Here is a 27,196-nt window from a genome sequence, read left to right on the forward strand (position 1 = left end):
AACACTTACAGTTGTTTTCAGAACTCTAGCAACTCAGATGATCACATCCACTGAAGAAATGATTTTCCTGAGTTCAAACTTTTCACCATGCTAAGTAGCCTGATGGTGTAATGGTCATTTTTCAGGCGCTATAAGAAACCAGCCAACTCAGAATCACTGTCACAGTCAAACACAGCTTCATTTTAAAGTTAGCAATCAGTTTTAGAATGACTTTAGTCTGTGTTCCAGTGACACAACAATCCCAAAATAATCATGGCCTACATATGTTGAACTTTATCACCATGGCCTATAGGCAGTGGATGCCTAGCCCTACACTGACATGCCGCTCTATGAGAAAGGTCTCTTCCTCATGAGCATTAGTTAAATGACATACCACTTGAGGAAGTTTGTGCTGCTGAGATGTGGGCATCACTGTGCACTTCCTCTAGGATCAACAAGGTTAACAGCACCCCTACCCAGTGGTATGAGTGCAGTGGTCAATAACTTTCCAGTTAGTTGTATGATGTGTCAGATCTTCATGACAATGTGGCTTACATTATGAGGTGAAATAGAATCCTAATTACACATGTAACTGTGGTTCTAGGAATCCTGGAACCAGCACCAACCCGACAGGAACTCAGCAAGAAGGTCCCAGGAAAAGGTACCTGTATTTCAGTGGTATTTACTATAAATACTGCATCATTTGTCATATCGTGTGCTCTTGGCATGTGTGTGCATGTGCATAAGAAGGTGTCCATGTGATTCTCACTGCTCCTGATGGATATCCAAGGTTCAAAGAACTACAGTTACATACTTAACTTGCTTTTAATTTATTATCCTTTTTTATTCCAGCATTGATGTTTTTTAAATAACAATGTATTGGGGAGCACAGTGGCTCAGAGGGTAGCATTGCCACCTCACAGCTCCAGAGTCCCCAGTTTTATACTGAGCCTGTTTTACTGCCTATGCAGAGCTTCGTATGCTCTCTCCATATCTTCCAGGTTCTCTGGTTTGCTCCAACATCCCAAAAACATGCCAGTAGGTGGATTGGCTAAGTTGCCCTACGTGTGAATGAGTGTGTGTGCATGGTACCCTGAGATGGACTGGCATCCCATCCAGGCTGTATTCCCACCTTAAGCCCAGTTCCTGGGATACGCTCTCCATTATTCAGTGCAGTGACATGTTTTCACTTTTTTTTCAAATTATTGAAAAAAAAAAATCTGCTGTCTATCAAAGTCCTGTTGCTGATTGTTTTGGAGACATAAAAGATAACCTTTTCAGAGAATGAGTAACACAGCAAGTAAAAATCAGTGCACAGACATATCTAACCAGCTAGGTTCAAGGCAATAAACATCTGTCTGCTTCCTAAACTATGTTGTTTGTCTTTATTCTGTACATACTCTATGTCTCACCTTGACATGATGTACAAATAAAAAATGTCCTCTAGGGGGTGACAGCATCTAAATGATTTAACTCTGTGTTGGGTGATCTTATGCAGGGTCAAAGAAAACATGATGCATCAAAGTTTCTTGATTCAGCTGTGGACATAATTTCCGTTTAAATTAAATAAATGAATTTAATTATTGAAAAAAAACCCCAGCAAAATTATTGAAAAAAAAAACTCATCTAAAATACAAAACTGTTGATTTTATTTGATTTACAAAGCTGGCAAACCAGAAATCTTGAACTTTAAGCTAAAATGCTAAGTCATGGCAAAATTACCAAAAAAACCTTTTCTTTCAGTCCCATTGTGGTCCCATGCCTTATGCCTAACAGCAAATTTCTAGTGTGCCTGAGTCTTTAAGATGGCAACTTTCAGCCTTTGGTAATGATAATCTTTTGAAAACATTCTTAGATGCTACAGGGCCTATGGCTTATTAGCAGAAATACAAATTTCTTTTTGGACAAATGTTTCCAAAAAATACAAATTCTATTTAGATTAACTATACATTTACATTTATGGCATTTGGCAGACGCCCTTATCCAGAGCGACTTACAAAAGTGCTTTGAAGTCTATCAAAAATACATTCTGATATTGGCTCACTAGGTCACAAACCAGGAATACCATCAGTCCAAAACTCTGTTAGGGAGGTAATAGACAAGCGGTCAGACAATACACCTTTTTTTTTTTTGCTAACTTAAGTACTTTATGAAGAGGTAAGTCTTTAGATGTTGTTTGAAGACAGCCAGTGACTCAGCTGTTCGGACATCTAGGGAAAGTTCATTCCACCACCTTGGTGCCAGAACAGAGAAGAGTCTCGATTCATGCCTTCCTTGTACTCTGAGAGATGGTGGGACCAGTCGAGCAGTGCTAGAGGATTGGAGGGAGCGTGGTGCCGTGCGAGGTGTGATAAGTGCTTTGAGATAAGTGGGTGCTGGTCCATTTTTGGCTTTATAGGCAAGCATCAATGTTTTAAATCCGATGCGGGCAGCTACAGGAAGCCAGTGGAGAGAGCGTAGCAATGGGGTCGTGTGGGAAGATTTAGGAAGGTTGAAAACCAATCATGCAGCTGCATTTTGGATCAGTTGCAGAGGATGAATGGCAGTCGGAGGCAGACCTGCCAGGAGTGAGTTGGAGTAGTCCAGTCTTGAAATGACAAGGGAGAAGAACAATCAATTCTTCTGATGTTAGAAAGGGGAAATTGACATGAGTGTGTCAGATTAGCAATGTGAGAGGAGAAGGACAATTGATTGTCCATGGTTACCCCAAGGTTGCGTGCAGTAACCAAAGGCGAGATCAGAGAATTGTCTAGGGAGATTGCAAGATCCTGAGATGGGGCTGAATCACCTGGGATAACAGCAGGTCAGTTTTGCTGGGATTAAGTTTCAGCTGATGAGCTGTCATCCATGATGAGATGTCTGCCAGACATGCTGATATCCGAGCAGAAACATGAGTGTCTGAGGGAGGGAAGGAGAGGATGGGTTAAGTGTCATCTGCATAGCAGTGGTATGAAAACCCATGTGAGGATATGATTGCACCAAGAGATCAAGTATAGAGGGAGAACAGGAGAGGACCAAGTACTGAGCCTTGTGGGACACCAGTGGAGTGTCTGCGGGGAGCAGATGTGGATCCCCTCCATGTCACCTGTTATGACCGACCTTCCAGGTAGGAAGCAAACCAACATCATCAACAAGTGGACGTCCTTCCAAAATTGACAAAAGCAGAAGAAAAAAACTTACCAAGGAGGCTGCCAAGAGACTGACAGCAACATGTAAGGAGCTGCAGCAATATCTGGCAAGTACTGGTCACTCTGTGCATGTGTAGGAACTCAGAGATCATCAAATTGAAGAAATTGACTGTTACTCCAACCACATACGGGACAAACAAAGACATTCCTTTACAACAACCAGACCTAAGATGGCTCCAGCATGTCTGGGCTTAGATGACCATCTATCCAATATGAGGGATGCTAATGGTCATCGGAATGCAGGAACACCCCAATAAAAGGGTATAAATAAATTACCCCTCTTTGGAGCTGAGCTCTAGTTGACCAACACTTAAAGGGGCCTTCTGTTTGGATTACGTGTTTTGCTGAGCTTCTCCCAACCCACACCATGCTACATTCTGCTGAGTTTCGAATGACCTTTGTTCTCAATTGAGTCAGCAAAAAAAATTCCATACCCAATGCTTCTTAACTTTAAAGGTGTTTCTTCTTTCTTTGTGTTCTTTCTTTTCCTATTACAATGTAGTCCCTGGCTTGTGCATCAAGTTTATATAGTGAACGTGCCCTCAACAAGATCACTGTGCGCAACCGCTATCCCCTACCTCTCATGGTCACCGCTTTTGAGGTCCTTCAAGAGGCCTTGATTTTCACTAAACTTGACTTGCGTAATGCCTATCGCAAGTATCGTAATGCCTTGCGTATCCGACTGGGTGACGAATGGAAGACAGCCTTCAGCACGCCTACGGGGCACTATGAATACCTGGTTATGCCTTTTGGCCTCACTAATGCCCCTGCAGTCTTTTAAACCCTGATCAATGACGTACTTAGGGATATGCTCAACAAATTCATCTTTGTGTACCTGGATGATATCCTCATTTTCTCGAGCTCTCTGCAGGAGCATGTCACCCACGTCAGCAAAGTCCTCAGACGCCTACTGGACAACCACCTGTACGTCAAGCCGAAGAAATGCGAGTTCCACATAACCCAGGTCCAGTTCTTGGGATTCATCATTCTCCAGTGGGGGCATTCCTCCCGTTTCTCATGTCACCTGGGTCCCTTGCGTACTCTCGAGTTCCTTCACAGGCGATTTTGGTGGCCTACCATCAAGGAGGACATCACCACCTATGTCAGGGCCTGTCCCGTATGCAACCAGAGCAAAACCACGCACCAGTCTCCCCAGGGTCTCCTGCAGCCTGTCCATGGACTTCATTACCGGGCTTCCACCGTCCCAGGGAAACACCAGCATCATGGTCATTGTTGACCGGTTTTCCAAGGCCGTGAAGTTCATCCCCTCGCCCAAACTACCCACCGTCAAAGAAATGGCGGAGCTGATCATCACTCATGTTTTCCGCACCTTTGGCAGGACATCGTCTCTGATCGGGGACCCCAATTCTCCTCGTGGTTCTGGCGGGCCTTCTGTGAATCTCTGCGGGCCTCCGTGAGCCTATCGTCCGGGTTCCATCCCGAGTCCAATGGTCAGACAGAGAGAATCAACCAGGATCTTGAGACCACCCTGAGGTGTATGGCTGCCAACAACCCTTCCTCCTGGTCCACCTTCATCATGTGGGCAGAATACGCGCACAACACTCTCCGCTCCTCAGCCACAGGCATGTCCCCATTTGAGTGCCAGTTTGGGTATGCTCCTCCACTGTTCCCGGAGCAAGAAGTGGAGAAAGCTGTTCCTTCCGCTCGACAGTTCGTCAAGCGCTGCCGCCAAACCTGGAGAAAGGCCAGAATAAAGCTCCTGAGTACCTCGCGGCAGTACCAACGGCAGGCGAACTGACGACAAAGACTGGCCCCTACTCTGCGCCCCGGTCAACGAGTCTGGCTCTCCACCAAGAACCTTCCCTTGCAGGTGGAGTCCCGCAAGTTGGCCCAGAGATTCACTGGACCCTTCAGGATTGCCAGGAAAGTCAATCCTTGCACTTATAAGTTGTTTCTCCCTAGGTCATTAAGAATTGACCCCACATTCCATGTATCTTTGTTAAAACCTGTTTTGTCCTCTCCCTTCTCTGTGCCAGGTAAACCGCCCCCTCTGCACATCATCGACAGCCAGCCTGCCTACACAGTCCACCGAATCCTGGATGTCCGGAGAGTACGGGGCTCCCGGCAGTATCTCGTGGACTGGGAAGGCTATGGCCCTGAGGAACGCTCCTGGGTCCCGGCCCGAGACATCCTGGACCCCGGGCTCTTTCTTGCCCACTGGCCCAAGTGTTATGCTTTTTTTTCCCCACTAGATGTCACCCTGCCTTAGTTTTTCTTTGTTGTAATTGGTTTCACCTGTGTCTTGTTCCCATTCAGGTATTGGCATTTATTAAAAAATGTCTACATAGTGTATCAAACAGGAAGGCAAGGATCTAAGGTTAACATATACAACTCAGTTACAGCAACTTCTCACATAGTGGGAAGCCTGGCACTACCTCTGAAGTCATGTATTTGAACCAACATTGTAATGCAATGTTACTCTTAATGAAATTGTATCATATTAGATGTGTTATTACTCTGTAAACACACCATTGTATCCAGAAGCTAATGGTCACACTCATGTATGTCGTTTTTGATGTCTGCGTGTTTGTTTTCATGTTTGTTTTCATTCATATCACACAGTTATTATAAGTATTAAAGACAAACAAGCCCAAGTTACAATGGACATTAAGAAGGATGTGTCCCAGGAGGGGTCACATGCAAATTAGCTGGAGGACCAGGCAAACTGGCCACCAGTCGTCTCCAAGCCGACCCGTGGTTGGATGAAAACCATAGGAGGCCAGCTCAGCTGGTGCAGTAACACTAAGAACTCTCTAACCAATTCACAATTTAATGCCGACATATTGATGGTTCACTCAGGTGAACTTTTGTCCAAGAACGCAACCTTCTGATTGTTATCACTGGTTCTTCTCATGCCATATTCCCACATGTATGAGTGTGTATGTCTATGTGTGTGTGTTAGTTGTATGTAGTAGTCTTAGTCTATGTATGTAGCAGCTTAATGTAATAAAGCCTCGTCAATGTTCAGGGTGATGTTGTGCTGTGTGTTCTTGCTCACCATCTAAGTTCCTAAGGTGCCTGATCTTAGTACCCTGCTCTAGAAAGGTCATCATCTGAAGAAGTATTACTCCCAGTGGTGATAACTTACCAGAGTTGGTAGACGCCTCACTAAACATTTTGGTGGACGAAATTCGCAGTTAATGGCGTAAATTAATTCTGATAGAATTTCCCCAAGATAATCAATATTGCTGTTGCATTAATGACCTTTACTCCCATAATAACTGGAAGATTAAACTAAATCAACATCTAAGTGAGCTAAATTCCTTACACATGTGACACCAATCTCTTGTATTCTTCAAATGTCTGGGCTATGGGATAGGGTGGCTAGACAGTCCTTTCTCACAGCAAAAACTCTATTAGTGTATTGGTACCTTTTTTGCTGAAAAACCTCTGACTATCCATCTTTCCAGTCTAAACTTCCAGTGTTCTCCACTTCTGCCATTCACATGCTGTCCTCTGAAAGTGGGGTGGTTGCTACTTAAATCAATGGTACATCACACTACATGACACTATTTTTTCAATATGTGTGTACAGATTTCAAGAAGTGGTTAAGGAGGAATTATTGAATGAATGGCAACCATGGTAACTAAACTGGTCAACTATGGTCAGCCTATATAGTTCAAACGTCAGGTCTAATGTAGTAAGGCCCATAGGTGCCTGATTTTGTGTGAAAGTTGGGGAGCAAATTTACAAACTCGTTTTAGTACTATTTTCCTTCCATTTCAGTAAAACAATACTTCTCTTCCATTCAAGCAGAGTAATTAATTTTTAATCAAATTAATTGAATTAAGTGATTATTTATTTAAAAATATCCATTCCAGTTTGACTTTATTTCAAATAGCTACACACATGTTTAGTAGCCACAGAAACAGCTTTTAAAGACTTGGTAAAGGAATATTTTATGACAGTTCCAAATGCTTATATGTAGGTGGTTAACATAAACCTTTAGAGGGTTTAGAGGCTAAACAATACAGGCTTCTGTCTCCCCCTCTCTCTCTCTCACACACACAAACACACTTCTCTTTTGCCCTTAGATACATATTCCTATTACAATAATACACTCCCTCTGTCTGCCCGCTTGAGGCTTTAAGTAAACCAACCCGTTTGTCAGGCTGTTTCCTACCCGGAAACTGATCAAAGTATGTGTGGGGAAGGCAGAGAGTGAGTGAGAGAGAGCGTGCGTGTGTGTATGTGTGTGAGAGAGAGGTCTACATCTGAATGAGCTCCTGTCCTGTGCAGACATACTCGGAACTTTTTTGCAACCCATTTTGAGATTTAAGACAGAATCAGAGAATGGAAAATGAGACCACCACATGGATACCAAATATAAAGAGCATAACTGTGAGTAAAAAACAGGGGTAACAGTAAAGGGGGTGAAGAACAAAACAGATAGCAATTGGTACTCTTCTATGTAGGAATGTATGTTGTCTACACAGTAGTTACAAGAAGAAAGAAGCATGGCTTGATGTAGACATGTATAGTTTTTGGGATAGTTGCTTTGGAAAAAATACTTTGAGCAATTTCAAGGATTCTTATTTCGCTTATCAGCTTTCCTCCACCCCGAGAATGGCATTTGCACAGACTTGTCAGGCTATGACATGCATGGAGTCACATTATGCGAAGTTATCAAAAGCACTGTGAAATATAGAACTGAAAATAGTATTAGCGTGGCAAGACAATGATTCATTTATTATGTATTGTGTAATGTACTGCATTTGTATTGTCACCAGTGGTTCAGAACAGAAACATAAAAGGTGACTTAAAAGGAAGTGACTTAAGCTGAAAGGCAGAGCAAGGGACTTGTGGGGGGCTACCTGATGGTTGGATGAGCAGTATCTCATTACTTTTATAGTAGGCACTGAATGACAGGGAGCAGTCTTGAAGCTACTGTGTAACGGAAGTAATTGATGTCTAGAAGCATAGAGATCATTGCAGATCTAGACACATTCTGAATCCTGACCAGATGGGGGCTGGCGTTCGCTCCATGTGCATTCATCTGTAAATCTACTCAGCTAGCAACCTCATAGAGAAAGACACCACATCACATTCCTTTTGGTGATGGCTGGAAGTCTGTTGGGATTCGTCCGAAGCCTCGAGAACGATACATCTAGCTCTGAATCTCAGCCACCAACAAGCACAGACTTTAAACTCCTTGACAAGGCTCTAAAAAGACTACACAAACTGCACAGGCTGTGCACTGATCCACGGCTATGTCTAAAGAATAGTCCACCTTACCTCCCTGAGCTGGTGAGGGAGACTGTAAACCTCGTGATGGATATATGGACTCCTTATAGAAGCCCAGTCTCAGCCGTGCCACGAGGGGACGAGGGGGAGTACCTGAGGATCCATGTCCAACACTTGCTGAATAAGACAGACAGGGCCATCCTGCTGTTCAAAGAGGGCAAAGAGAAGATGTTTGAGGAAAAGTCAAACTACAGGTGAGGTCTTTAACTGCAAAGACATTTTTTTATTTAAAAAATGTGATTTTTTCCCCCTATAAATATAAATTCAGATTCAAAAGTACATACAAGAGGAACATGAGGACCATACAGCAGAAATAATCATAAATGTTTACATAATATATAACCACATTTCTTTTAAAGACTAACACTAAAAACTATTACACATTTGAAAGTTTATGTATCCTGTGGAAGTGAGACATAGAGATTATTATTTCCCCACATTTATACATATTGGATTACCTTCAAAAGCGGCTGTAACAGTCTAGTTTCTACTCATTTTTAGAAACTAAAATATTTGGTATTTTATTTTCAATTTATCGCCTGCCTACATGAAAGATAACATGCATATTTTTGTCTTCAGCACTAAGAGGAGGCCAAGGTGCTGATCTGTTCTGAATACTAATGGTCTGTGTGAATGAGTACTGCAAGCCAAAGGCCTTTATAATGCTAACAGGGAAACTTCCATTTGCAGTTAAATACATGAATGTAACTTACAAAATTCAAATGTTCTATGAACACTGTAAGCTTGCTCAGAAAAAAATAAATCGGGAAACAACAAAAATTGCAAACTTAATACAGCAAATGTTCATATATGCAATGTACATTTACCATCCAAGGGGGAAAAAATCAAACGACTCACAAACAAACAAACAAACAAACAAACAAACAAACAAATATGTGATTAATATTGTACAATAAACAATATGCAAAAATGCAGAAAAATAATTAAACAAGAATGTTATTAATGTTACATAATCAGAAATAATGGGATAGAAATAAAATCTGAAGAATTAAACTAAAACAAAAATAGTGTTGTGTATTTTCTTTTAATTGATTCTTAATACAATATATTCATCCATCGCCTGTACGTTTGTCAACTTCACAGAAAAGAAGTGTGTTCCTATTTGCTAACGACTTTTATCATTCTGTCTGTATTAAAATAACCAAATTTTCCGAGACACACAATACTCATAGGAAGAGAAAATCTGTAATTGTCCAGCAATATTCAAACAGCAAAATTGCATAGATGTAATACTGTATAGCAGGACTGGCAAGTCTAAAAAAATGGACTCACTGGTCACATCCAACCTTAGTAAGCTGTAGCTTTCCTTGCCGCTGGGGTGGTATTGTCAGGGGTATAACTTTTGTACCTTAATTTTTGTATCGTTCACCTGAAAATGTGAATTATGATATACTATTAAAAATTATTGTACCATAAATGTATCATAATATTTTTTAGGGTAAAGCTTTAAAGGTACACTGCATGCATCTGTCTAGGTAAAAGATACGTACTAAAGGTACAAAGATGTATGCTAGAGGGTACATCCCTAGCAAAAAGGAAAGGTACAGTTTAGTACCTGTTTTTTCTGAGAGTACCTGGAGTTTAGAAGTGAAGCATTATCTCTATGGACAATTTTGAACTGAATCGGTCAAGGTCTTTGGGGTGGTACCTTCCAGCGTATGTCTTTTGAGTCCTTAGTAACCTGAGACGGAGAAACACATAAGATACATAATTAAGGATAGCCGTTGTACTTTTGAAGGTCAATTTACATTGTTTGTACTTTGGGAATCAGAAATGTGCATGTACAATACCTTTGTTCTGATAGTGTAGCATGGTTTCCATATAAAAGGGACACCACATCTTTCTTTACATTAACAGTGTAGCCGCATTCCATAGCGACAAAATTCATAGTCATTTCTATGTACTACACATCTTCATAAAATATCCCAGAAATGTTTACACTGTTCAGAAAAAAAATTAGGCAAAATATATTTACTAAGCAATTACATAAATAATCAGCTGATTTGTTTTTAGGCTAGCAGTATTATATCTGATAATGTATTTATTAGTATTATTTTTTAATACTAACTTTGTGCTTGTATCACCAACAACAAAATCATCCACACTGACTGTAAAATCTCATTTATTGGCACAGACGTGGCTTTGACATGCTAAAGTGTTTTGGCATTTCTACACACTAAATGATTGCGGCTTATACATGAGTTGCACAAGATATGTTATTTGTACATGAAGTAAATTTGACTTCTGTCCTGAGCTATGGCTTGTGACATGAACTGTACCAGAGTTGGGACATCTATCTAACTTTATATAAAGTAACTAGTTATTATTATCTATCTGTCTCTATTGTTAGAATGAAGGATGAAACCAAAATGACACACCACTGAAGGCTCTTCTCTTGTGACACCACCGAAGCGAAAAAGCTGTTAAGTTTAATCAGATAATGAATGTTGAGTAAACAAATATAGCACTTAAACGCACACAATGAAACTAAGCTGTTCAGTATAAAGTAAACTAGTAAATTAGTAAAGTAAATAAAGTAAAATTATAGTTAAGTAGAGAATATTGTCTTAATTTGACAAAGAATCTTTTCTTTTTGAGAAATATGAGGACTGTAATTTAATAGTAATACTCAATACTTAATAATCATATCGAAGTTCATCTTATACATCAAAGTTCAGGATTGCATACCATATTTCTATATATATTATAGACACACACAGAGGTAATATGCCAATGGAATTTTATTTAGCCTTATTAAACATTAAGTCTATGACTACAGTGTTTGTTACTACAATCACTTTACAATCATCACAATTATCTTAAACATTAACCACATTTCAACTTGTGTGAAGAGCTGGAGTGGAAAGCGAAGATTAAAAAAGCACACTGATAACATGACTAATGGAAAATTAAGCCTTTGAAAAAGTAGCCCAGAGAAAGGGGTAAACATGTGCTCATCCTGTCAGAGTGGAAAAAAAAAAAGTCCTCAGGCCTCAACAGTGCTGGTTAACTGTCTATCATGTTTCACGTATCAAAACCTATTTAGGGCATCAAAACTATCTCTTGAAAAAAATTGTCTCAGTCACCTGAATTTTCACTGACCCAAGAATGACTGCCAAAGGGCTATTTAATTCAACCAGGTTTGAGCAAGAAGCATGTACATCACATGCAATTGGTTTCCGTTTACGTGCAAATGATGATATAGTTATGCAACTTTAGATATTTAATTTTGGAGGCAAAAAGGACAGTTGTCAAATTAGATTTTATCTAATGTTCTTTTGCTGCTGCTGTAGTTTTAATGAATGCACATGCACAGACCTAATGTCTGTTAATAATGAACTGCAGTGTGCTTGAGTTTGCAGGGAAGTGCATAGGGTTGAGAGATTGTAACACATAGCAGATCGGTTTGTACCACCAGTGATGCCCATGTTGCCATGACACTAGTCTATGTATGGTCAGTTGCCAATGGAAAATTCCGTCAGTGAACTACAAAGACTTAGGACAGGAAATGTCAAACTGTGACTTCCTGTTTGTAGTAGCTTGCATGCAGACATTTTTACAGTATGTTTTTCAGTCTACAACGTGTCTGTTTAAACTGTGATTAGAGGTGTGTATGCAGTTCAGTAATTTTTTAACATGTTGTCTGAGCATATATAGTCATAAATATGTGGATAACAATTCTTTTGACCAGAGAACTTTTATTTTTGCTTTATTATTAATGAATATAAAAGTAAGGTCAAATATTTAGTTGGTCCAACTAAGGTCATTTTGTTATGTGTTGCTCTTTCAGGAGAAACTTGACAAAGCTCTCTTTGCTGTTCAGTCATATGCTGTGGGAACTACGGGCTATATTTCCAGGTGGCCAGTTTCAGGGCGATACCTACAACCTGACCAAGACAGAGGCAAGAGAGTTCTGGAGGAAGATGTTTGGACAGAAGTGGGTGAATGTAGCCATAAATCCTGTACAGTCTTCATATGTTTATAGGTTGCTTTCAAAAGTAGGGTTATTCAATAATTCGTTTTTGTCCAGAGCAATTAATATGAGTTTGTATGCTTTCCATATGCAAAGATTAGTTTTTTCTCTCCTCGATCTGTTTCACATTCAGGTGCATCGTTAAGTGGAGTATGTTTAAGCAGCATTTGAAAAGTGTTCATAACTTTGAAGAGGGAATGGAGGCCATGGCTCTGAAGTCAACAATTGACCTGACTTGTAATGATCACGTTTCTATCTTTGAGTTTGACATCTTCACCAGACTGTTTCAGGTACCTGCATTGGATGAAACCATTTGAAAACCCTTCACTAGGAAAACCCTTCACATGGTCAAATTGTAAATGTTAAAATTTAGAATTGGAAATGAGTTTATGACATTTAAACACCTTGTCGTCATCTCATCTGAATTTTTCAATCAGTCGGTTTTCTTCTATTGGCTAAATTCACTGTTGTTAATATCATTTTATTAAAGCATTTAAAAAATAAAAATATATTTTTTGTGTAGCGTGTGTAAGTGCTTTTTTTTTTTATATATAATGTGCGGGACAGATGTATCGTGGCCATTTTGTCTACCAGTATCTGATCACAACCTGAATTACTAGGCTTATGTTTGTTTCACTATGACATGCCATTATATAAACAAATGTAATCAAATCATGAGAAAACTGAACTTAGTTAGCAAGGCTTTAGTCATTTGTAAGCAAACTGACTGCATTTACCAGTCAAAAAAGCAAGTCTACAGCCAAGGCAAGGTTAAAGCAAGTCTACAGCCTAAATAAATACATTTCCACATTTATTTGTTAAAACTATATTTATGTTTTCTTAAAGTAGACATGTCTTAGTATATTACTGGCAAACCGGCATATAGATGGGATTTCTGATCACTACACAAACATCAACACATTAAACTGCAATATTAGAAAACTTAGATACATTTAAGGAAAGAATAGTGTTGATATTTTGCAGGATGTTTTCTTATCACATTCATTTTAGTTTTGTCTACTTTTTTTATCTTTCCTTTCAGCTTCTTTGAAGTATTTGTTAGCAAGATCATAATCATGTTATATGTCTGGTTTTGTCTCAGCCTTGGTCGACACTGCTGAGGAACTGGAATCATTTAGCAGTGACTCACCCAGGTTACATGGCCTTTCTCACTTACGACCAAGTACAAGCCAGACTGGATCACCACAAACATCGTCCTGGCAGGTCGGTGTTACTAGCACAAAGAAAATCCTTTGTAATTATCTGGATTTCTGCACGAAAGCCTCAAAAATATTATCTAATCTACATCTAAGCTGTAACATCAAATAAGGATGTCTTATATAACAAACACCACAAAACTTTTCAGATGGCCTTTTAACCATATTTCATTCTTTGTGGAATACGAAACAGCAAATAGTTTTCGTTAACTAAGCTGTGAAGCTGTGAAGCCGTGAAGCCGTACACTTAGGACTTTGACTTTTCTCTTTTTCTGTGTTTTCAGCTACATCTTTCGTCTCAGCTGCACCAGAATGGGCCAGTGGGCAATCGGTTATGTGGCCCCCAATTGCAGCATTGTACAAACCATTCCAGAGAATACACCTCTGTACCAGGCTCTAATACAAGGCTTCAGACAGGGATGGTAGGTGCATATGACAGAATTTCCAAAGCAGAAATTCAAAGTTTAGAATAATATGATCATTTCGATTGTGTGCGTTTGCAGCTACTTGTACCCAGATGGACGTGATGTGAACCCTGATCTCACTGCCCTGTGTATGCCATCTCAGAAGGGTCGCATTAAAGTTACAGAGGTAACATTACAAGTTCTAATTGTGGAGAGTGGCAGTTATATTGAATGTTGCTGGTTCTGTTGTTGTCAACACGTGGAGCAAAAATAAAAAACCAAACAAGTTTAAATGAACATGTTCAAATGTGTAAGCATATTCGTTTGAACAGACGATATATTATGCTACTTTATGAGTAAGATAACAGCAAGTTACTTCCCCTATACAATATGTAGATTTTGTGGTGGTATAACTACTGTTCCTCTGAGAATTCCTCTGAGGCTGAGGTTGGCTATTGTTAATTTGCGTATGTCTTAAAATTAATCCTGCAAATACAAATCCTTCTCCACAAGAACCAAGTTTTTGTTTAAAGGCTGCTGTTTTGTTTAAAGCTTGATATATCAGGCATATCAAACCCCACCCCCACCCCCACCCCCACCCCGACCCCCCACCCACACTTGTTTTTCAATTCCACCTATGTGGTTTGAAAAGAAATGACCCGTGTCTGTCTAGAAGAAGAGTGGCTCCACTTGGTTTAATGTGTTTCAAAATTATGGATACTAATGAAATATTGCTGTTGAACGGTAGGTCACAAGAGCATAAGTAGTAAGGGCTACAGAAACAGTTCCCTTGTTGACAGTATTTGAAACAGTGTAAAAAAAAAAAAAAAAAAATTTAACCCTTGCGATTGATGATGCCACATTATCTGGCAAAACTGAGAGGCACTGTGGGATAGAAAAAATTCATTTATATGTTCAATTACTATATTACTTTGATCAGCCTCATAATGAATGCATGGATGTGAACTTGAGTGAAGAATGATGTAGCTCATGAGATTCAGTATTTTTATTTATTTATTTGTATGTTTATTTTAAAATACTTGCTTGCCACTTCTATAGTGATAATGTAATTCTCTCTCTCTCTCTCTCTCTCTCTCGCTCTCTCGCTCGCTCTTTCTCTCTACGTCTGTCTGAGCAGGAACAATATGAGTTATATTGTGAAATGGGCAGCACATTTCAGCTGTGTAAGATTTGTACAGAGAGAGAAAAGGACACTCGCATTCAACCTTGTGGACATCTGCTTTGCCGGCCCTGTCTCATTGGCTGGCAGGTATTCAATCTCATTCTGATCTAACCAGTTATTCAAGAAAACAGCATTATGTCACACAATGGAGACTGTGTATATTGAAAAAGACAACAAAGGACATGATTTAGATTAGTAATAAACATTAGATAAGATTATTTATTTATATTTATTATTTACTTAGAATTTTTATTAGATTCAATCTAATAATAAACATTTAAGAAATTTTATTTAGCACATGTGTGTTCTGTGTGTGTGTGTTTGTGTGTGTGTGTGTGTATTTTCACATCCTTTGTCACACCCAACAAAATAGCTTTTTCATCTTCAAGCCCAAATGCATGTTATGTGCATTCACTCTGTTTTTTCAGAGCAGTGGTTTTCCATGAACTTGTCATTTTGCATAGTAGTGCACTTCCGAATTCTGTGTAAAATAGTACGCATGCCTCTAATAAACTTTGCAATAATGCCTTAACTTCCCTCGTAGATATTGTGCAATTCAGTGATACCTATATGACAAGAAAAGGAAGTGCTTGTGCTTAATCACATCTCTCTGCCAGTTGCTTGATGTAAGTTGCTTGTATGTGTGTTACATTATCACTCCACACACAGAAGTCAGATGCACACACCTGCCCTTACTGCCGCTGTGACATTGAAGGGACAGAGTCCATCCTTATTGAGCCATATCGGGCCACAAGAAATACCAGACTGGAAAGAAGAGAAGAAGACGAGGAAGATGATGACGATGATGATGATGATGATGATGATGATGAAGACCATGAAGATGTGGAACTAGTCATGAAAAAACTGGCTGCCATGAAAAGGGTGAGAGTTGGTGCCCTGCATGCATAAATATTCTGTATCGGCACCTGTATAGTTTATAGACAAGTCTTTGAAAATCCATCTTTAATACATTTAACAAATGTTTGTGAGAAAATCTATATTAGATTGCTCAGACATGTTTTCAACATAACTTGGTTTATGTTCTTGAGGTACTGAGACTCACTACACATACTCCTTTCATGCATCTTATATATGAATTATGTACCAATAAAATTTTGACCACATGAATTTATTCTTGTAGTTAACTGTGTCTGTAGTTAGCAGATGTACCACATAAAATATGCAAAATAGCTCATAATACTTGGCAATCAGCTTCCTGTACACTTATTTTCCAACTTCCAGTTATTCTATGCAAAGGTTAGGTGGTGTATCTACTTCCCATAAAGGTGCTATTTTTGGAAGTCAGTGACCACGTGATGCATTATGATATATTTGGAGGACTTTGTCAAATGTGTCTAGATGAAACGTTTACACTTATACTTTTACACTTACATATTTACACTTGTGTAACATCTAGCTAAAATGTGTCTGCCCCTGAAGTGGTTTGAGTGATCAAATTTGAATTGTTTTAAACAAGGCTCTGGTGCCTTTATACCTTTATTTTATGTAATAATTCAAAGATTTGAGTTGAACTCTAATAATCCCAGGTTTTTATTTACACTTCCCACCTGCCATAACAGGCATCACAAGAGGAGTATCAGGTTCCTAGTTCCAGTTTAGTACCCCCTCCACTTCCACCAAAACAGAACGCCATGTCTTCCCCATGCCAGTCTCCCAAACTACGCAGCTGTCCTCCCATCAGAGAGAGGCTGGTTAAAGGTCACAGTAACTCCGTGAGTGTCTTTTTTGCAGTCAGTCAAATATATTGTTGTAACAGTTGTCACATACTTATTTAACTTGAAATTGAATGTCATAGCTATATGATTACAGTAGTAGTATTAATTTTATACAAGAATTACAAAATATCGATACTCATTTCAATTGCCTTAAATGAAATTACAGATCTTCTTTATGTAGCATAATTATATAAAAATGCCTGTTAAAGCACGTAGCATATAAACCAGTGTGCCAATGAATGATAAAAAGCCTTATATCTGGAACAGTATATGTGACTTGATTGAATATCAATCAGTGTGTGAAACAGCTTGTATGCAACTTCTGTATGTACATTGTTCATATAAACACTCTATTTTTTTTTCTCTGTAGGCTACCTGTAACAATGTGCGACATTCAGAAATCCATCTAAATCAGACTGAGGAAACCCCAGACAGGTAAAAAGCAAAACATAAATCTTGCATAAAGCTAGATATTATATATATAAAATCTTGCTTAAACTTACCTGCTTTATATCTGAGAAAATTACCATCTCATTTAATGAATATCCTGATTTCTCTATAGTTTTACCTTATCTGTAATTTAAGGCATAATTATATTTCAAAATAAATATTTTAAGTATTAAAATATTTTCTAACTATTTTGTTCTCTTTCTCTCAAGATGGCTGCAACGTGATGCTGAGCAGAGCCATACATCATTCTTCCAGGCAGGCAGAAAAGGTATTCCCCAACCCAAAATAGTTTCTAAGTGAGTATGACTGAGTAGAGCCAAATGAGCAAAGGATATGAAAGAGGGTAAGGCAAACAGTAGTATAAATATTTTAGACAGTCACGTTCAGAAAGGAAGCTACACACTTTTGAACCAATTATTTTTTCATTATTAATATATTTTCATACACTATTTCACCATTTTTGTTACTTTGGAAAAGAAGGAACATTTCCCACTAAATGTCTTGTCACTATAAATTACATGTCTTTGTTTCCTTCACCAAGAAACTGAAAGAAAGTACAAAGAGTATTGTACTGATTTTAGTCCATAGATACTTATTGATAAAATAATGACTGGAAAAGTAAGCCATTATATATTCTACATCATATTTCTAAAGGCTTCAGATTACATCTCTCAACTCATCTGTATTATACACTAATCCTACCTGTTCAAGAAACCCCAAGGTTCATTGTGACAAACATTGTACTCGTACACTGACATCTTGTGGCTAGTATTAGAAAAAAAAACGAATTTGTTTTATAAGAAAGGCATGACCACATTACCCTTTCACGCTTTCCTTTTTCAGGTGTAGTCCCATGGACAGGGCCTGCACATTCAGCAAAAAAGAAGAAAGAGAGAAGAAGTGAGGAGGTAGAAGCCAGGAGTGATTTGGAAACAGAGTTGTTAGCAGGAAGACAAAGTCAAAACAGCTCTCAGGGACAGAGACAGCTCTCATCTTTGACATTCCAGAAGGATTTCACAATGGAAACGAATATAACGAAAAACTGAATTATGTTCTCTCGCTGTAAAAAATCTCTGAATGGAAAAATGGGGAAAAAACATTCTAAAACATCAATTTCATATTCATATATTCAAAACATCATATTTTTACTGTAACAATTTTTAAACCTTAACAAATTTGCTGTATAAAATACTGTTTACTTTCAAAAGTAATGTTAAAATACCATCATGTATTAAACAAACTTTTACCTTCAAATTTACCTACCCAGACTGTTGCATATACAGACTGCACTTGTATCAGTGGACCTTTCATGAACGAATAAATAAATAAATAAATAAATAAATAAATAAATAAATATTTGTCCAAAAAGAGTTACATAATAGTTACATAATACAACACTTACAATAGAATGTTGTCGAATGACCCTTAATTTTTTCTTGCCAACATTAAAATGTTTCTATGAATATAAATTGAAATATTTCTATGTAAACAACAAAATAGAATTTATTTCATAATAATATTATAATGTTATTTGATTATTTTTAAAAGTTAGTGCAAAGGAATATCAGAGCTGTGTGTGTGTGTGTGTGTGTGTGTGTAGTTTTGGAAGTATTTCAGGGTAAAATGGCTGTAGTTTAAAAAAAAAATTCTCATATATAGGGTATGGCAACCACAGCTGCCAGCGTTTTACCATAAAATACATGTAAAATCCACCTTACATTAAAATTATGTTTAATGCACAGTAAAAATGCATATTTAATGGTAATACGATAAAAGCAGCACAAAGGTTGGGCTGTTAATTTTACAGCAAAAATCTGACCTTCAGTTTTTAGTAGTGCCATTTTTAAAAATTGTACATTACTGTTAATAACCCGATGGTCATTCACAGTAAAATATACAAGCAGTGAACTATTTAACTGTATCACAATAAATGGTACTAGCATATATTTTACAGTAAAGTTCTGGCAACCACAGCTGCCAGTTATTTTACAGTACATTTTACAGATTTTTTTTTTTACTATGTATATAGAGCAAACAATCTATAACTTTAATTGGACATGAAAAGAAGAAGAAACAAAAAGATATTCTACCTCATTCTACCTGGTGTAGAAGCATTTACATACTGACATGTTAGACAATATGTAATTTGAGATATTGAGGTATTTACTGTAGATTATGCAGTGTAAAAGGAAACTGAAAATGAAAGAAAACTATAAAAGACTATGTGGGTGAGCAAATTTAAATCTATATTATATTATGGGAATCCAAGTAGAAACACTCAAATAGAAACGAATGCTTTTTGTGCAAGGCAACCATAGTCAGCAACCATCTATAGTGTCTCAAATAACATACCTATGAAAATATCAGCTATTTTGAATAAAAACTGGTTAATAAGAGACAGCCAAAGTATTCTACTTGCAACAGTTAAAATTTATTCTAGAAATATAACTAGACCACACATTTTTTCTATATCTGGTTTGATAGCAAAAGCTTACTGTACATACAGGTACTAAAGTCAGTTAGGAGTTAGATATGTGTTAAACACTGAAGTCACTTTCACAGCAGGGGTGTTTTTATTGATGTATCCGAATTTCACTTTTTCTGAAAAAATCACTTTTTCTGATGAGTGAGTGGAAACAAAAAACATACAGGATGACACATGGATGAAAAAGAGTGGGAGGTGGACAATGAAATAAAGAGTGTGATGAGCACCAAAAGCAGTTGGAATAGAGAAAGAAACTCTCAAGGATTTGCGGCCATGACATCTCTGATCCAGTAGAGGAACTCGCACACTTTGACATAGACGCCAGGGTAGCCTGGCAGGCCACAGCCTTGACCCCAAGACACCAGCCCATGTACCTTTCCATAGCACACCAGTGGACTGCCTGCATCTCTCTGAAAAGACATCCAAGATCACATTCAATTTTATTCTCATTCAATCATCTGTAGATGCGAACAAATATGGCTTCAGTATTCTGTTTCTAACATCACATAGAGCCATAAAGTAAATTGTTTGAGTTAAAAAAATTATTCGTCTTATGAAGTCTGACATCAGCTTTAAGCAGGTGCATTTTTATACTGAAGAAAGACTGTAGTTACGTACAGAGCAGGCATCCTTGCCACCCTCCTTATGGCCAGCACACAGCATTCTACGAGTCAGCAAACCAGGATAAGACTTCTCACACTCCTGATCACTCACAACTGGGACATCAGCACACTGAAGACGAAATGGCATGAATACTGTTTGGAGGCAAAGGGGAAAAATGCAGGCTGCTTGATCATATGTGCAGACTATCTAAAAACCTCTTCCTAAACACACGCACATAGAGTGGCCATCCTTTAATGTAAGAGACAATATTGCTAATTAATTAAAAACATATATTTGAAATAATAAAATACATAGCTTAATTCTGTTACATGCAGTATATGAGCATCAGTGGTATATTCTTTCAAATCAGCTTATAATGGGATTTGTGATTTTTAATATTATTTGTCAACTATTTCTAGCTGAGTTTAGAATTATGTATGAGTGTGGATGATCTTACACTCATCAGCATAGAGAGACCCCCAGCCAGAGATAGTACACGGCATTCCCTCATAGGGACAGCCATCTGGCACAGATATTGGTTGCACTGCATCAGTCAGTTTCACTGGGTGGAACAGCTTAATTAGCATAATATCATAGTCCAGAGTCTTGTAGTCATACCTAGTGACAAGACAGGACAGGGGACAATTTTAGACTTGTACTGTATCCATTGCATTCTTAGAATTTCTTTGTGATAGAAGACATATGCTATATAACATAGTAATAACAAGAAGCAGATCTGTCCATCTGAATTTGTTGCTGAGGAAAAAAAAAGTACTTGCTTGGGGTGCCAGATAATACTTTGTATCTTCAGAAGCTGCTCAGTTCCCTCAAACACACGGACATCATGATCTCCCAAAATAAGCTGCATGCTGTGGGGACTTAAAAAAGAGGATAAAGATAAAGATGCATGTCAAATTAAGATCCTAGAGCCACGTACATGCAAATTACTTTAACACATAAAAATTATTACTATGAAAATTTAACCAAATACCAAAAAAAAAAAAAAAAAAAAAAAAAAAAACAACCTAATAAACAAACACCTGATAAAGCACTTAAGAATAACACAAACATACCTATAAAACCATTAAGCAGTATGTGTCAGTTATTAAAAAAACCCCAAAAACTTTTTTTTTAGCAAATAGGTTTTAAGAGCAACATAAGGCTCCGGAGTTCTAAATAGTTCAGATAGTCCTTGTCATTTACAAAAACTGCAGATAAGTCATGATAAGCCTGATTCTACCAAAAACTTCAAAACAACTGTCAGTGATAGAGTTGACAGTGCCATGGGAAGAACACAGAGCCGCTGGATTGCTTTGGATTAGGATGGCTAATCCATGGTTGAATGCTGCTGGGATACAAGGTGGCATCTGATCATCCCCAGCTGAGTCACCTGAGCGAGGGCATCTGATGTTGGATGATCTGAAACACCTGATTACCTGAAGGAACATCACTGATGATGCATCCCAGCGCAACCTAGGATGTATTTTCTCATCAAAAACATAAAATTTATGGATGGCCAAGACTGCATTAGCAAAAAGGACTACTGTTGCCAGTACACGATTATTCATAATTAACTCACATTCAGGGAGGGCAATGCCCCTATTTATTGCTAAGTAAATTCATTTAACTTTTGCAGGAAGTCCTGGAGCCCGAAATATTAAGAACTAAACAGAAGATCTGAAGGCCTTGTTTTGTTTAATTTCACACAGTTCGGGATTGTTATGTCAGAAAACAGCAAGATGCACTGTTATTTATTATTAAGTTATTTTGAACAGAACAGAAATCATTGAATGTTTCAGAGGTGATTCAAATGGTACTTTACATTTGTGTGGTACTTACTTGTACCAGCACTGGGCGGTAGACAGCACCCACTGTTCATTGATGAGCACTCCTCCACAGAAGTGGTAGCCATAGTGCAGAGACACCATCCATGGCTGTGAGTGAGCAACGCACTCAGAGCCTCCGATGATTCTTTCTTTGCCACTGGGTGCTGCTACTGCAATCACACCAAACACACACATACATACATGTAACAATGTTACACAACAGCTGAAACTCCTTTTTCCAAGCACTTTTCTAACCATGCATATTGTGTCTGTTAATAACTCAACGTAAGAGGTACAATGTTAATTTCTTTACCAGCAGCTCCTACTAGTGCCAGCAGAATGATCAAGCTCATGTTGATTGCTCCAGCAGCCAAACAGAGTGTCACATAACTTCATATATATACCAGCTTTAGCCCAGTTACACGCACATACACGTGGCTCAAAGCCACTGAAATTGTTCAATGTTTAACTTCTCTGAAGGTTTGACATGACCATGGCTTGCTTTAGATAGCTGTGATAGCACCTCATTCAACTTTGACCTTATTAAAATATAAATGAATCCTAATGGCCTAATGATCTTACCTGATTCATAGCCTCAGCCCATACAGAAACACATGAACACTTGTGTCGACATTAAACATATGAAGTTTAAATCACTGATGCCTACTACATATTAGAAACTGTCCTAGGTTTAATGCCAGATGCTGTGTGAAAGCAACCACATGCTGTAATGACCATGACACCAAATCAGTATCACTGACTCATGACAGCAAACAAGATTCAAGCACCTTGAAGTATTTTTCTTAGGATAAAGATAAAGTTTCCATGAAAGTGAAAAGGAGAGTGTGAACAGACATATTTATCTAAGCTGCTATACCTGGCCAAACCTCTTTTCCAAATCTGTTGAGCTGATTGGAGCAGAACTCATTTGGCTCAAAATTGCCAAACTGCAGACAACATTTGGTAGATAACATCGAATCACACAAATAAACCCCTCTAGATAATTGCAATATGTTTGAAACATAAAGACACTGTTTTTTTTAAAAAAATGGTCAAACATTGTACAATGGATATAAAAGGTCTACACACCCCTGTTAAAAATGCAGATTTTTTGTGAAGTAACAGAATGACACGTTAAAAAGTTAAATCAGAACTTTTCCCACCTTTAATGTGAAATTGCAAAGTCTACAAATAAAGTGAAAAACGATCAGAAACCTTTTTAGGGAAAAAAAGAAAAATAAAAAAAACTTATAATAACCTAGTTGCATAAGTGTGCACACCCCTAAACTAATACTTTGTTGAAGCACCTTTTGATTTATTACACCACTTAGTCTTTTTGGGTAAGAGTCTATCAGTGTGGCACATCTTGACTTGGCAATATTTTCCCACTCTTTCTTGCAAATACATTCTAGATCCTTCAAACTGTAAGGGCATCACCTGGGCACATCTGCTTTAGGTCACTCCACAGATTTTTAGTTGGGTTCAGGTCTGGGCTCTGTCTAGGCCATTCAAAAATATTGATCTTCTTTTGGTTAAGCCATTTCTTTGTTGATTTGGATGTATGCTTTGGGTCACTGTCATGCTAAAATGTGAAATTCCTTTCATCTTCAGTTTACTAGCAGATGCCTGAATGTTTTGCACTAAAATTGACTGGTATCTGTAGCTATTCATAATTCCATCCACTTTGATACACGCCCCAGTTCTGGCTGAAGAAAAGCAGCCCTAAAGCATGATGCTGCCACCACCATGCTTTATCTTGTGTATTGGTGTTCTTTTGGCGATGTGCTTTTTTTTGCACCAAGCATATCTTTTGGAATTATGGAATTACTATAAATTTTAGAATTGGTCTCATCAGACCATTTTGCCACATGGTTTGGGGTGATTTAGTTGGGCATGGATGTTTTTTGTGAGACAGGGCTTCCCTCTATCCACCCTACCCCATAGCCCAGACATGTGAAGAATATGAGAGATTGTTGTCACATGCATAGAGTAATCAGCTCCTTTAATGTTGCCACTGGTATCATGATAGCCTCCCTGTCTTGTCCTTTTTTAAATTTTGGAGGGATGTCCTGTTCTTGGTAATGTCACTGTGGAGCTCCATTTTCCCCACTTGTTGATGATGGCCTTCAGGGTGTTCCTTGGTACAGCTAATGTTTTGGAAATTCCTTTTATACCCCTTCTATACCCCTCTCCTGGTCGATATCTTTTGACAAGTGAGATACCATATAGGCCTTGTCAGCTCTTTGCAGACAGCTGATCTTTATTTGTCATTAATCAGAATAATTTCATTGATGACAGCTCTATGATAATTATTTTTGAACATGAGATTGAATGTGATTGGTTCATTCTGAACACAGCCACATCCCCAATTATAAAAGTGCGCAAACCTATGCAACCAAGTTATTGTAACTTTTTTATTTTTCCTATTTTTATAAAATGTTTTTGATTGTGTTTCCACTTCATTTTTTATACGTTGTAATTTCACAGTGAGGCTGGAAAAAGTTCTGACATGATTTATCTTGGTTTCATTTTTTTTTTACTTCACCAAAACCTGCCATTTTAGCAGGGGTGTGTAGACTTTTTATATTCAGTGTATGTATTTGTGAATTCAAACGTTAAGTTCACCTAAGTGTTAGAGTATATCTCGTTCACATGAGCAGTGTGTGAAATTTCAATGTGTACATAAGTGAAAAGGAAAGAGGGAATGAGTGTGTGTGTGTGTGTGTGAGAGAGAGAGAGAGATAAACTGTGTTCTTCTGCACATGTGCTGCAATGAGATAAACACACGGCTATAAATGCAGCACAACTGACCATATTGTGTCTGTACAGGTGAACACAGTGGGCAGCATGATGATTTTATTGTTAGCTCTTCTGGGTGCTGCAGGTAAGGAAGAAAATAATCTATTTTCCTATATAAGGTTTAGCACATGCAGTGATTTTTTTTTTTGTCATATATTTTATGCTACACTGATTTAAAAGGTAAAAACCAATCCCAACTTTACTCTGGCCTAATATATTATATATTTATTCCACCTCTCTGTGCCTTTTAGTCCACTGGGCTAAATGACTCTACTTCATTATTTTTTACGTATACATGTGTTTCAGCGGCGGCACCACTGGATGATAAGATAGTTGGTGGTTATGAGTGTAAGGCTCACTCTCAGCCCTGGCAGGTCTCTTTGAACGTTGGATATCATTTCTGTGGTGGTTCCCTCATCAATGACCAGTGGGTCATCTCTGCTGCTCACTGCTGGAATGCGTTAGTATTAAAGATCCATTCCATTCACAAACACTGTTTATCTGTATCCATTTGCTGCTAGAACATTCTAAACACTTCAGGTTTGTACATTGTCTTCTGTTCTCTATGTACATATATGCTTTATTTCTTTCACCTCAGTCCCAATAGTCAGATAGTTATCTTGGGTGAGCACCACATCTGGGAGTATGAAGGCACAGAGCAGTATATGGCTGTGAATGCCATCTACTGGCACCAGAGCTATGACTACCAGACAATGGACCACGACATCATGCTGATGAAGTTAGCCCACCCTGTAACAATAAATGAGTTTGTGAAGCCTGTTGCTCTGCCCAAGGAATGCCCCACTCCAGGGGAGATGTGTACGGTGTCCGGCTGGGGCAACATCTACTCAGACTCAGGTCAGTCTAAGTGAGGCAATAAAAAGGCATGCAACCAATATTGCTTTTTTTCACTGAATTTATTTTAATATCCATCTTTGCCTAAAATAGGCCAAACACAATAATACAATAATAATGATTCACAAATACCCTACCAAATTTTCCATGTTGTAGTCTGTTTAACTTAAAGTCTTGTCACATTCCTAAGGCACTCTAACATTTTCTATTTTCCTGTTTTCAAGTGTTCAACCCATTTAACCTCCAGTGTGTAGAGGTTCCCATTCTTTCTCAAGAAGTGTGTGAGAAGTCATATCCAGGAAAGATCACAAATACCATGGTGTGTGCTGGTTATCTGGAGGGAGGCAAGGATGCTTGTCAGGTGTGCCACGTATTCTTATATTTTATATAATTTATATATAATATAAAGTATTATAATATCATGTATTATGTGTTTTTTTTCATAGATTTATTTACATACCTACAACCACACTGTTACACATTATCACTACAGCATTTTCAACATAGATATTTGTACTGTGTCTTATAGTCCTTATACTGTATCTTTAGCCCTTAAATAAAATTCATTATAGACATGCCATTATATTTCTATTATATTATATTCATTTGTGAGTGGTTTAAAAATCCAAATGCTTAAATGTAAATCTTCTTTCATGTCTTTCACTCACTCTGACTCTACATGTTTTTCTCAGGGTGACTCTGGAGGTCCTCTGGTGTGTAACAATGTGCTGCATGGTATTGTATCCTGGGGTTATGGCTGTGCTCTACCTGATTATCCTGGTGTCTACACTAAAGTGTGTGCTCTGCTGCCATGGATCAATGAGATTCTTAATAGCTATTAGTCCTCCAGACAACCAAACCGGTTTACCAGACACCCCCATTAAGACTGCACAGAAATAATATTTCTCTTAGACTCCTGTACTGCATAAATTGTAGACAACTGAATAAGATAAATAAAAATGCATATAGAAGTATGGAATAATAGACTTACTGCTTATAAAGTGGAATATATTACAAAACATTTTTGAAATTCATGTGCATGCCCATGAAATTGTAAATGGATTTTCATGAACAAACATTATATGTAATTTTTTCACATCTAATACATAAGTGTTAAGCATGTAAAATGTGCTACTGAGTTTTTTTATTTATTGTTCAGTTGCTTTATTTCATATGCAGTTTTTATATTCTTTATGGCCATTGCCAGTTCAT

The 27,196-nt window shown here is 38.1% G+C and overlaps 3 protein-coding genes across 3 annotated transcripts; 2 read left to right on the forward strand and 1 right to left on the reverse strand.

Moving 5' to 3' along the window:
* The first annotated feature begins 7,328 nt into the window (after nt 1-7,328).
* On the forward strand, nt 7,329-18,803 carry cblc (Cbl proto-oncogene C, E3 ubiquitin protein ligase). The gene is made up of 12 exons (XM_026926384.3): nt 7,329-8,626; nt 12,244-12,390; nt 12,560-12,716; nt 13,529-13,650; nt 13,928-14,065; nt 14,147-14,234; nt 15,186-15,317; nt 15,900-16,112; nt 16,811-16,963; nt 17,337-17,401; nt 17,626-17,684; nt 18,260-18,803. The coding sequence occupies exons 1-12, from the start codon at nt 8,247-8,249 to the stop codon at nt 18,460-18,462; spliced, it is 1,857 nt and encodes a 618-aa protein (XP_026782185.3). The 5' UTR covers nt 7,329-8,246; the 3' UTR covers nt 18,463-18,803.
* Nucleotides 18,804-19,825: 1,022 nt separating this feature from the next.
* On the reverse strand, nt 19,826-22,754 carry LOC113533918 (trypsin). Its single transcript, XM_026926385.3, has 6 exons — nt 22,644-22,754; nt 22,344-22,500; nt 21,284-21,382; nt 20,962-21,122; nt 20,520-20,656; nt 19,826-20,311 (listed from the first exon to the last, which is right to left on the reverse strand). The coding sequence occupies exons 1-6, from the start codon at nt 22,681-22,683 to the stop codon at nt 20,159-20,161; spliced, it is 747 nt and encodes a 248-aa protein (XP_026782186.1). The 5' UTR covers nt 22,684-22,754; the 3' UTR covers nt 19,826-20,158.
* A 2,342-nt stretch (nt 22,755-25,096) lies between these two features.
* On the forward strand, nt 25,097-27,111 carry LOC113533920 (serine protease 1). The gene is made up of 5 exons (XM_026926386.3): nt 25,097-25,214; nt 25,436-25,589; nt 25,728-25,987; nt 26,209-26,345; nt 26,677-27,111. Exons 1-5 carry the CDS (start codon nt 25,178-25,180, stop codon nt 26,824-26,826), a joined length of 738 nt encoding a protein of 245 aa, XP_026782187.1. The 5' UTR covers nt 25,097-25,177; the 3' UTR covers nt 26,827-27,111.
* Nucleotides 27,112-27,196: the final 85 nt, after the last annotated feature.

Source organism: Pangasianodon hypophthalmus, chromosome 1 (genome assembly GCF_027358585.1).
Source record: "Pangasianodon hypophthalmus isolate fPanHyp1 chromosome 1, fPanHyp1.pri, whole genome shotgun sequence".
In the NCBI taxonomy this organism is placed as follows: Eukaryota; Metazoa; Chordata; class Actinopteri; order Siluriformes; family Pangasiidae; genus Pangasianodon; species Pangasianodon hypophthalmus.